The sequence below is a fragment of the Tiliqua scincoides genome, chromosome 1 (genome assembly GCF_035046505.1).
Source record: "Tiliqua scincoides isolate rTilSci1 chromosome 1, rTilSci1.hap2, whole genome shotgun sequence".
NCBI lineage: Eukaryota > Metazoa > Chordata > Lepidosauria > Squamata > Scincidae > Tiliqua > Tiliqua scincoides.
In genome coordinates, this window is record NC_089821.1 from 96542960 (window position 1) to 96554881 (window position 11922).

Consider the following 11922-nt stretch of genomic DNA (forward strand, 5'->3'; position numbering starts at 1 on the left):
AGAGAGAGAGAGAGAGAGAGTGAGAATGCTGTGAGTAGTGTTAACTCAAGCCTGTGTGTCATCTTGAGTGTTCATAATAGTTGTTTATGCTCTTTAAATGCACAAAGGCACAAATTTAGGATTTGATCAGAGAAGCATGAGCAAATTTGGATCATGGAATGGGGCTTTCTTGTCCCCTCCTCCTCCTCCTCCTCCTCACTGCAGCCTCCCTGATGTTGAGTTATGAAGTCTTGTCTTCCTTGTTCCATTTACCTTGAATTCTAAGCACCTCTTTTAGATGTGGATGGCTAAGGTTTGAGAGTAGCTGTATATCTGTTAATGTGCCATGCACTTACATGCTGTGATATGGTATAGGGCAGAAGGAAAGAAAACAAAAACATATCTGTAAAAAGAAAGGCTAGATAAGAATAATTGTCATGATACACTCGTCTTCTATCTGCAAGAAAGTTTTACATGGGCCCGGTTTTAAAAATTCAAGCTTCTTCTTATGCTGACTGACTGGCTCACTGATTGATGGATTAACTAAAAGGACTTCTAGCCTACTTTTCCATCCTAATACGGGGATGCAAGGCAACTCAGAATAGACCACAGTGATCTCAATGTAACAATGAAAACATCAACACATATGATCTCTATTACAATGTGAAGTAACACAGTCCCAAAGGCCTCTTTTATGTAATTTTGTTGAACTTGTTTAGCTACTATTTCATTTGCATTGGGGCACTTGTCAGTAAAAGTTGATAAAGCTTTGTATGATACATCGTCCTTCTTGTAAAATGTCAAAGAAAGAGGCAATCATGTGACTTAAGCTTTGTAACCTACTTGGGGGAAATTCTGAATCATTTTATTTTACAGTTTCTTTTCACTGTGGGTGGGATTAGGAGCAGAAGTACTCTCACAAGGACCCTCTCTTATGGTCCAAAAAGTTGACTCCAATTTTTTCGACTTCCCCCCAGCGGAACCTTTGCAGCTCTAATCCCACACCATAACAAATTGTAGCCACCCCAAGAGCAGCTTTTGGAAGAACCCAAGCGGCTGTAGAAAGGATGAGGAGACAAGAAAGAATTTGAGGCAGTGGTTCCCAAACTGTTGGGTCATGACCCACCAGCCAGGGAACCATTTGTTTCTGCCCCTTTAAGGGGTGGGAAGGGGGGCAAGGCAGCAACCCAATCCTCAGGGTTGTGCTGCTGCCGGGGACAGGAGGGCAGCCCTCTGCAGGGCTCCCCACACCTCCAAACATAAAAAGAAAAAAATGGGCACTTTCATTGCAAAAACCCAAAGTGCCTTTTTTAATGTTTGCAGATGTGGGGAGTCCTGCAGAGGACTCCTGGACCCCCCAAGACTTGCAGCACTGGCTGCAGGTAGGTAAGAAATCCGTGTCCTGTCCCCCCGCAGCAGCACAATCCTGGAGATCGCGTTGCTGCCTTCCTCCTTCCCCCACAACAATTCCTTGTAGGCGTTTGGAAAGCACTGACTTGAGAAATTCTAGCCACAGTTCAGTGGATCCTGCCCACTGTTTCTGCATTTAGATTTGGGCTTATATTGACTAAAGCAATCCATTTCTCACAAGGATGCCATGTAATGACTAAAGATCACTTGCAGATAAAATCTTGTAGCTATGCTTGAGAACATTACTTCCTGTGGCTTTTTAAAATCTTTTCACTGCCACAGGCTCTGTGATAGCATAATCCTGTGCATGTTTACTCAGAAGCAAATCTACTGTGTCCCATTGGATTTACTCCCAAGTAAGTGTGCATAGGATTACCGTCGGCAAGACTGTTCTTTTTCTTTGTTTGTGATTTGTCTCTGTTTTACCATCTTTCTGTTGCACAGACGCACACATTTCTTCATATCATTACCCAGTCATGTCTGACGATAAGCAGAATAGAGGATGGCACTCGTGGGCCCACAGTGGAGATGTGTAATGGCAGCCGTTTTCAAAAGTGGCTGTTGCGAAACTACACGCGATTGGAGGTGTTTAGGAACATTTTTTACAGCCCCACTGACTATTTCCTTTAGCAAATGTCTAGAGGTTGGTATCAAAGAAAAGTTACAGCTTTCTTGCCTTTGACTAGTTTAGTTTTATAGACTTAATGGGTCACAGTAGTTGCTTAATAGTAGTGTTTGTTTTAGATGCATTTTAACTCTGGGCGTGTTAAAAATCAGTTGGTGTTAAAAACCAAATGCTATGGCGGTGCTTTCCCTTTTTATATGCAGTGGTATTATTCATCTTGATTCATTTCTCAGACTGCCTCTGAACTAGAATGTATACTTTTGTGTTCCATTTAAACATGCATTAATCTTTAGTCAGTTGTAAATGACAGCTGTATAAATGGACCGGTCCTGTTCCCTGCTTAGCTGCTGTGACACAAGTGGAGGTTTGTGTTAACTTAAATGGCATTCAGTGGGCAAAGCTCTAAGATACTACTCGATTTTGCTGATACATTAATGTACTGGTGGCAGCAGACGTGGTCAAATCCCATGTCCCTTAAAATACTACACTAAGTTCAGGAAACTGCCAAGCACAAGCAAATTGCCTTACATCAGCAGCGCTCAAACTCTGTGTGCTCAGAATGCTCAGAAAGCAGTCCCCGTCCAGACTGCACCCAAATGTTCTGCCCGGGCACCACTCAAAATCCACCTCGTTTGGAGGACAGGGATGCTCAGGGCAATCGCATCATCTGCCCAGGGTCTCTGAAGGCCCTGCGACAAGATGTCTGGGCAAACGCAACTGCCCAGAGCATCCCTGTCCCCCAATCAAGGGAGACTTCATGTGGCACCGGATGGAACCGAAAGGTCTGTTTTCTGGGCAGACGGATCTGCCCAAACGCTGGATCCAACCCCTGAGCCAGGTTTTGCGCAGCCCTGCCCTACATAGTAGATCAGCACCACTGTACTTCAGCACCAGTACATCAGCCCTATAGGGCCAATTTAAAAGCTTTGAAACTGGGAGAAGGGGCACATTGTGTCAATTCTGGGGTACTATCCCAATCACCTCCCTGTCACAACTGGAAGTTACTTCCAGTCACGTCCAGGAGATCTTCTGAGGAGTCTGGGAGGCCAGCGTGACCTCCAGAGAGCCCAGCACAATCTTCAGGTAAGTTTTTGCTGCAGGGCCAGCAGCCTGACCCCCCCACAGATTTCAGCATCCACAGATATTGTATCTGCGGGGTGTTGTGGAACCAATCTCCCACAGATACTGAGGGCTCACTGTATTAGAAAGAACCCACTGTTTGCAGACTTACCATCTCATTAATAGCATTTCGGAAACATTTTTAAAGATTAAAAATATCAAGTTTTCCTTAGAACGTTCCATTGAAAAATTGTTGGTAGCAATAATAAACTTTGGAAAGTGCTTTCCAAATGTGCTGATTCAGTTTTTTTTAAAGTTTTTATTCCTCACTCCCACTGCTAAGACAGCTGGATCACTAACCTCTTTTATCGTTTGTTATAATTCATGGTTATTGTAAATGCTTCCAAACGCTCTTAAATATGAGTAAGAAAAAATAGAGGATTTTTAAAAACTATTTTGCATATTTATGCAGCTTGAGGTTGGTGCTGTATAATAATCTGGATGCTGAAAAATGAATTCCAGAATGGTTGATTTTGTTAGTAGTATTTTTATAATATAATTGGTTGTTGACCAAACACAAGAAGCTTTTTGTTATAGCACACATAATGATAGAACAGGAGAAATAAGTGCTTTTAGAATACCATTGAGAAGCCCAATAATATGTTTGTATAACAAGAAATTATGCAACATATACATATAGCTGATAGGAGACAGACAGTACAGTATGCGTAGGCTTGCTTACATTTCTGGCTATGATTCAGCAATTAAACTAAAAGATATTATGTGAGTTGTCCTGAATAGTTTCTTTGAACACCGCAGTTCAGTGAACAAGTTGTTTAGATCAACATTGCAGTTTCTATGCCTCTTATAATTCCAGGAAAATGTTCTGTTCTCTCAGGGCTGCAAAATATGAGATGGCCTTGAATGATTTAATGTAACAGATGTAGGCTTTTCTATGGGAATTGCATGGCAATTTGTTTAAACTAAGAGTTAAACCTCTGGGGAGATGTTCCTTAAAGAGCTCTCCCTTGTGTGTGTGTATTTCACCAGTTGTACAGCACATACAACTGTGAAATGCAACGCACATCAATCTAGTTGAAATACAGTGTAATTGTTTTGGAAAAAAAGATTAGAAGTTTGTGTGGTCTCATCATGGCAGCTGTCTCAGGGAAATGGCTTCATTAACAAAAATTAATGGTGAATAAATGTTGCAGTGGTGGTGTCATAGCGTGCAATTCTGGTGGTTGTTTTTTTTTTTGTGCCATCTGTAATGCTGCTGAATAAATAAAAGCCTGTGTCTCTGGATAAAACTGTTCTGTGTTACTGTAAACAAATCTTCATTATTGATTACTGGGAGAATTAGGCTCACAGGGTTCCCAGAGTATGTAGTTCTAGACCCTTGATAGCTATTTAGGACTGTCACTGCTGAAAATGCAGTAATGATGCACTCTGGCACACATATAACCAGAGACCCCAGCTGGATGTGATTCAGGAGATCTGATGTCCAAGTGTCTTTTCCAAAGTTTAACTGCAGCCAAGAGCAGCCCCTGAGCTGTTTCCCAAACTGAAATCACATTCTTGAAGCTGCTGTTAGCCTGTTAGGTCTGATGGGTCTTCTTAGGTGGATGTTTTCTGGAACACCTTGAGTCACTAGTGTGTTTTTTTTTTCTCTCATCACCATGCAATTTTTTTCAGTCCTTCACCTGATTCATTGTTGCCTGTTGAATAAGAGTGTAAATACAGAGTGATTGTTGGAAAGAACTGATTTGTAATTCTGGCCATTTTTAGGATAATAGTAGCACAGTGCATTAAAAAAATATGCCCATGCTGTTGAGAGTTTTAAGTGTTTTGTTTCTGAAGTGGAAGTGACATCCTTGGGCACACTGGTTGTCAGAGTAAACATTTTCCCTGCTCAAAATCACACCTCCTTACACTGCTTTCCCACCTTCAGGGAGAAAGAAATTATCTCAGTAGTTTTTCCTGAGAATAGAGAAGTAGCTGTGGTGTGATTTTGAAGGAACAAATGGTAGGACATGAAAAGGCTGGTCATCCCTCCACCATGCTTCTTCTTTCTCACAGCCTTTGAGGATATTTAAAAATACTTTGCAGTGAAGTAACACCATATTCAAATGAGTCCATGTGCATATGTGATGAAAAGTTTTCTTATCAAAAAATCCTACATTTTATTCTCAATATTGGAGTTCAGTTAAATGTCCCTAGTGACTGTTGATGTTCCTACAATGTTCCTGCTTTCATTCAGTCACAATTCTTATGGACCTTATTTTTCTTATACTTGACTAGATCTGAACGGATCAAATTGTGACTGTAACAGGTGGGCAGGGGTATTTGTTTATAACTTGCTTCGGGAGTGGTTTGTTACAGAAAAGCAAGATCTGAGTAAATAAATATTTCCTAGTTCCCACAGGACTGCAAAAAGGCTTAATTCATGATAACTGAAGACAGAAGCCACAGTATCTATGTGAAAAATATCTCTGCCTTGTATGGTCTCCTTGCCTCTCTCACTGGGAGCTCAGTCCTATCCAGCATTTCATCACTGATGCAGCCATGCTAATGGGGCATGTGCTGCATTCTCCATGGTGGGGGGGGGGGAATCATGGTGGCCTCCTCAAGGTAAGGGAATGTATGTTCCATTTGGGACTGCATTGTGGCTACATCAGCGTGGGAAAGTTGGATGGGACTGGGCCCTCAATGTACTGGAATATGCAAGAAACTTGAGCTGCAACCACACTTATCTGCAAATAGGTCCCATTGAACTCAGTGGGACTTCTAAGTAAACATTCATAGGATTGGGCTGTGTTTACATTTCTCATGTTTGTATAACCACAAATTGGATAATATGCATTACTTAGGAAATGTATGACAGACGTGATATTCCTGGTATTTTCCAACAGATGGGTGAACTCCTGACTGCAGACAGTGCTCTCAGACCCTGTCCTGCTCTGATTTCTCAATAAATACCATCTGACTGCTAGTACAACATCTTGGTTATCCTTGCTGTTTCATCTGAACCAGCAGTAGGGCCTCTGCTGCTTCTGGTTTTTACCAAAAAAAAAAAAAAAATTGCCTTGATTCTTCTTCACTTTCACCATGGTGAATATGTAAATATGTTCTCAGCCAGGTGGTCTACAGTTGGTTGATGAAATCTGAGCTTCAGCTGGAGAGTGTGGGCAGGAAAAATCTGTTCTGTTAACCAGCACGGAAGAAGCCTGGTCGGTCTGACCAGGTATGCCTTCTATCAAGAAGCCTCTGGAAGCTGATGTTCCACAGCCTCATTCCCTGCTGTACCCAAGGGAGGCTCTGGGGCTTAAGCACACACAGTCTTGGGTAGTTTACTAGGGGCTAAATCCTATCCAGCTTTACAGGACTGATATAGCTGTGCCAGTGGGGCATGTGGTGTGGGGAGGCAGTCACAGAGGTCTCCTCAAGGTAAGGGAATGTTTGTTCACTTACTTAGGGGCTGCATTGGCACTGAAAGGAGGCTTGCACATGAATATAGATGTTGGAAATTAGTACAAAGTTAGATTTCTGCTTTCCAAATATAATTATTCACCTTTCCGTATAAAGACAGCAAGTGGAATACAGGTCTTGCATTATGATGGCTACATAATACCAAGATTCTGCTAGCTTGAAGGGGGGAGGGGAGGGAGAAGCCCTTTCATTTGTTTTCTCCTGTGCTTCATGTGTCCTGTGGGGGGAATAATAATTATTAAGTTGACAGTGTAACTGAAACATTTGAAAAAAGTACATTGGCAGTCAGAAAATTCCTTTTTAAAAACTACTTTTGAGAAATGAAAGAATACCTATGAGACACTGTGACTAAAAGGAATCTTTTATTAGAGAGCTATTGCAATCACAATCATCAGTAGTCTCTGAAGATGGGTGACAAGTGGCAATACATTACATTAAAGGTGGGTTTGGGGGGAGTATTTTATCACCTGTTAAGAGAAAGGCCATGAATCCATCTAATAATCTACTTACGTAATCCACTATTTTAATACTCTGTCCAAAAACTGTATTATCTTTTGCATTTTAAACAATGCTAGTGTTGCAGAGATAACACAGTATCTCTCAGATGCCTTGGTAGCAGGGATTGATCCTTGTCTGGGAGTACATAATTTGTGTCGCACTAAGTTCTCCTCACACAATGAAGCTCAAACCAGCAAACGTTGCCTTTCTCTCCTCCTCACTGTAGCCAGAAGCGCTCTCTCAAAAACCACTCCTGTGGGATCCTTGGAAATTTTACAGTATATGGAGCAGAGAGCTGCAGAGGGAAGGGTGGATCTCTGAAAACTACAGAGGCATCTTGCATGAATGGGATTGATGCTGGGGTGTCTAAAGCTGCTGTGCTGTTTAAAGCTAAGCTGGTCCCAGCCAGCTCAGTTCTAGGATAGCAAGCTGCTTGAGTACCCCATATAAGTTGCTCAGAGCATCACAGAGGAAGAATGTAACAAATCAACTCTGAAACGCTGTAAAGGGAACATAGCCTTCCTGTACTATAAAGAATTACAGTTTAGTTAGCTAATACTGTCATAGTTATATCTTATATTACAGTATTTATTTATTTATTTATTTAAGGGATTTATGCCCCATCTTTCCACCCCACTTAAGGGCTCTCAAGGGCGGCTTACAAACAATATTTCAATACAATAAAAACATTGCTAAAAACATTAAGGGTGCAATCCTAACCCCTTGTGTCAGTGCTTTCCAGCAATGACTTAAGGGCAATGTAGCTCGGAGGCAAGGGAACAAATGTTCAGTTACTTTGAGGAGTGACACCCAACTGCAGGATGCAGCACATGCCCCATTGGCGCCACTATGCCAGTGCTGGAAAGCACTGACTTAAGGGTTAGGATTGCGCCCTAAAACAATTAAAACCACAAAAACAATAAAACATAATTAAAAGCCAGTTTAATAACAGATTAAAAGATTTGAAAGAATCAGATTTAAAAGAAAGACCCTGATGTCAGCATTTAAAATTTCCGTAATTAAAAAGATCTTGAGACCCCGCTGAAAGGACTCCAAAGAGGGAGTTGTTCACAACTGCAGATAGAAGGAATTCTCAATACAGGCGTGCCCTGGTATCTGAGGGGGTTTCTGTTCCAGAACACCCCACGGTTATATCTAGAGGGGGTCGTGTGGGGGGCTCTGCAGTCCCAATCCATGGATTACAGGACCTTCAGATACAAGAACCCCCTGTATTGTCCAAATACGCACTATTTGAAGCTATTTTAAAGCAATAAAAGAAATGGAGCACAGTTTCTAAAACAACAGAGAATATTTAGTTTACAAAAGCACATTAAGGGAAGGGAAAAATTTCAGCTTGGAAGTACAGTCAGTTCTTGTTATCCTCTAGAGCAGTGGTTCTCAAACTGGTGAGTCACAATCCACCAGCTTGTGTAAAGATGCCCCGTTCCCTTTAAGGGGCGGGGGCCGGGGAAAGCATCAAGACGATCCCCAGGATTACGCCCCTGTGGAGGGAGGGAGTGCTATTTTTTAACAAAACATACATGCTCCCAGGGTCCAGAGGGTGTGGGGAGCCCGCGGAGAGCTTGCAGGGCTCCCCTCAGCTTCTAAACAGTGAAAGTTGCAAGCATGAGGAAACCGGAAATTCCACTTCCATTTGCAACTTTCACTATTTAGAAGCTACGGGGAGCCCTGCAAGTGCTCTGCAGGGCTCCTCACACACACCCCAGACCCTGACAGCATGTATGTTTAGTTTAGAAATAGCCTCTCCTTCCCCTGTAGGGGCATGATCCTGGGTATTGCTTCACTGATTTGCCCCCGCCCCTTAAAAGGAACAGGGCATCATTACACAAGCTGAGTTGCAACCCACTAGTTTTGACTACCACTACTCTAGAGTTAGGTCCCTGGAAAACCTAGTGGATACCAAATTAGTTGATACTGAATCATTGAGCTTACGGGGGAAATGGGGTTAGGTTCCAGGGGACTCTATGAACCTGTATCTTAACTTGAAGTATTTGGGGATGGGTGATAGTGAGGGTTCATCTACATCTCCAACATCTGATGCTTCCTCCTTTATGCTGGATATATCCCTTGATGTGGTGAAGGTTATGATGGTGGTGATGGCAATTTCTCCATGCTGGCTATCCCTCATTTCATTGACGTTTGCTGGCCTAACAACGAGGTCTCAGAGATCAGCAGTGGGGAGAGTGTTACTTCACCTCTCCTCCTCCGCCTTCTCCACCTGTCTCTTGGCTCCTTCCCTGGGCTTTCCCCAGCCCCAGAGCAGCCCTCAGGTAGCCTTCCATGGACCTCTCATCACCTGCCTCTCATCATTAGCAAGGTTCTGAAGGTTCAGCTGGAGTGCCGGAGATAGTACCCAAGATGGCAGGGCAAGTCTGGAAGCAGTCATAGTTGTGTCCATTAATTCTTCAAGGGCAAATACCAGTGCCCTTTGATTTGGCACCAGCACAGTATTAGCAGATAATGAGAACAGAGTCTCAGATAATGATAGGTAGGTGGCAGCTCTGTTCCTATCTGAATGTGCAGATAGCAAATTCGAATATAAAGAAAACTGAACATATGTGAAAAGCCCACCATAGGCAAAGGGGAGTTGGTAAGAATCAATGGGTTGTGGCTATAGCAAGGTGAAACTGACTGCCCAGTCCTGTTCCCCACCATTGGCACTAATGCAGCCTTGTAAATGGAACATGAACTGCATTCAGTGGTGGATGGAGTGATCAGGAGGCCTGCTGTTTTATACTTACCTCTGTGGTGGTCTGTGGGTCTCCTTGGACCCAGCTATATACTTGGCATAAGTCCAAGGAGAGAAAGAGGACAGGTAGGCCAAAAAAATGGGGACAGGATCTTGTATATTTGTCACTGAGATCCTCCCCCTCAGGCCCGCTCCAACTTGCCTGACTTCCCCCTCCCTGCCCCCAATGCCAACTTACTGGCATTTGAGGAGCTTCCAAGAGCTACGGCCACATGTGCCACACCATAACGTTGGTGGCATTGGCCTGGCATTCACACTACTGGTAAGGGCCTTGCACTCCTGGAACATTAGGTTTGGTAGGATGTGACCAATAGGATTCGGGCCTAGGACAGCCAAATCAAGAGTGATTTGTTACTGAAACAAGTTGTACTCGTAAATGTGCAGCTTCCTTCTTTGGAGGCTTTAAAGGATACTTTATCTCTTGTGTTTTAATTGTAGAGCATTCTTGCATTGAGGTACCTTGATACTATACAGGCGTGCCCGCTTAACAACTATCCGCTTAACAGACCACATATATGACAGTGGTTAAAGCACAATAAAGATGCTGTTAATGAGGCAGTCGCATCTCCCATAACCTGCAACAAAGTGTCTGTTTACACAACACTGAGGCTCTTAATGCAAAGAAGAGGCAATCTGTCTCCAGTAGCCTGTGCAGCCAGCTAGTGTCTGGCAGGGAGTTTGTGTTTACGTAACAAAGGCAATAGATTGGACAGGATGTTCACTTAATGACCTAATCACATAACGACAGGGATAGAAGAATGTATCCCTGTCATTAAGTGGTGCACACCTGTATAGTGGATAAAGTTGCAACTTTTGCTACTTTTTTGTGACCTTCAACCGTGCAGACAGTTCCCAGTCTTTTTCATCTACCTGCTCTCTTGACCTCCTGGCCCCCATTAGGGCTACACTTGAATTGGACACTGAGTTTTTTGTGAGGATTCTGTGGCTCTGCTGGCTGGTTTCTGCAGCTGCCGGGGTAGCCACGACTCCATTTGGGAACTACTACTTTAAAATGTTTACCAGAATGCTTAGAAGTGTTGCAGTATAGGCATACGGTATGCTGCAGAGCAGTCATGCATGTGGGGTATGATACATGTTCCGGCACAATTAATCCCTACTTTCATGTATCACATGGTCCTTTCTTAAATTATCTTTGTGGTGAGGAAGCGGTTTTGATGCAGCTCTTTTTTCTGCTATGAAGACCACATGAGAAATCCTGGGCCATTTGCAAAAAGTCTCTACACGGGAACATGACCCTCATTTCTGGAGAAATGTGCAAACTACAGTAATTAAAGCTGAAACCATCTTTTTTACTTCTCTTTATAGCGGTTTACCCTGAGACATGTCAACAGTAACCAGTGTCTTGATGAGCCCTCGGAGGATGACAAAATGGTTCCTACCATGAAGGACTGCAACGAAAGCCGATCCCAGCAGTGGTTGCTTCGTAACATGACCTTGGGTGCCTAAAGCCAAGAGAGACTCACTGTGTTTCCTCAGGCCTTGTAAGGTTCTAGACCTTCATACTTCACAACTTTAGATCAGACAAAAGGATATTCTTTTCCCTTGTTGTCAGTGAAGTGAGAGGTTTTGAATGCTCAGTTGAAAGCCCACCTATCAGAAAACACTCCAAACATTTTATATTGCTTAAAGCATGTTTGCACTTTCCCCCCTCAGAATTTTTTACTCAGTCAGCTGAACATGGAAAAGCTCTATATGACATGACATAACATACACTATCATCATACCATGACATGCTATACCTGAAAAAAATCAGATTCATGGGGGGAAAAAAACATTACAAAGTTACACTCCAAGGTTTTGGGGGGAGAATGGGCTTGCTGTTGGTTATGTCACGTAATGTTGCTTGAAAGTGACAATGTAAAATGCCTTATGAAACTCACTTGCATTGTGAAAGGTTATATTGTTTTGTTTTGTTGAAGTTGATGTGCTTGTACTGGCCCTATGTGGCTACGAAGGAAGAATATTTGTTTTTAATCTGATGCCAGCCATAACCAGTGGAGTACTCAGATGGAAGGGTTTCTGAGCAGTAAATGTACTGTATATAATGGATGTTTTTCACGTCTGGTCCCAA

General features: G+C 42.8%; 1 protein-coding gene across 7 annotated transcripts in view; it reads left to right on the forward strand.

Annotated features, from left to right (window-relative positions):
• Positions 1-11341, forward strand: part of GALNT13 (polypeptide N-acetylgalactosaminyltransferase 13) — a 226074-nt gene extending 214733 nt beyond the window's left edge. For 5 of the 7 annotated variants that reach the window (XM_066633827.1, XM_066633844.1, XM_066633854.1 and 2 more), the window contains one exon: positions 11157-11341. In XM_066633827.1, the coding sequence (XP_066489924.1) occupies positions 11157-11297 (141 nt within the window). In that variant the 3' untranslated portion in view covers positions 11298-11341. Of the gene's footprint in view, positions 1-1833; positions 2020-11156 lie in introns of those variants that run through there. The other 2 variants (XM_066633819.1, XM_066633836.1) reach the window with 2 other exon arrangements.
• The last annotated feature ends 581 nt before the right edge of the window (positions 11342-11922 follow it).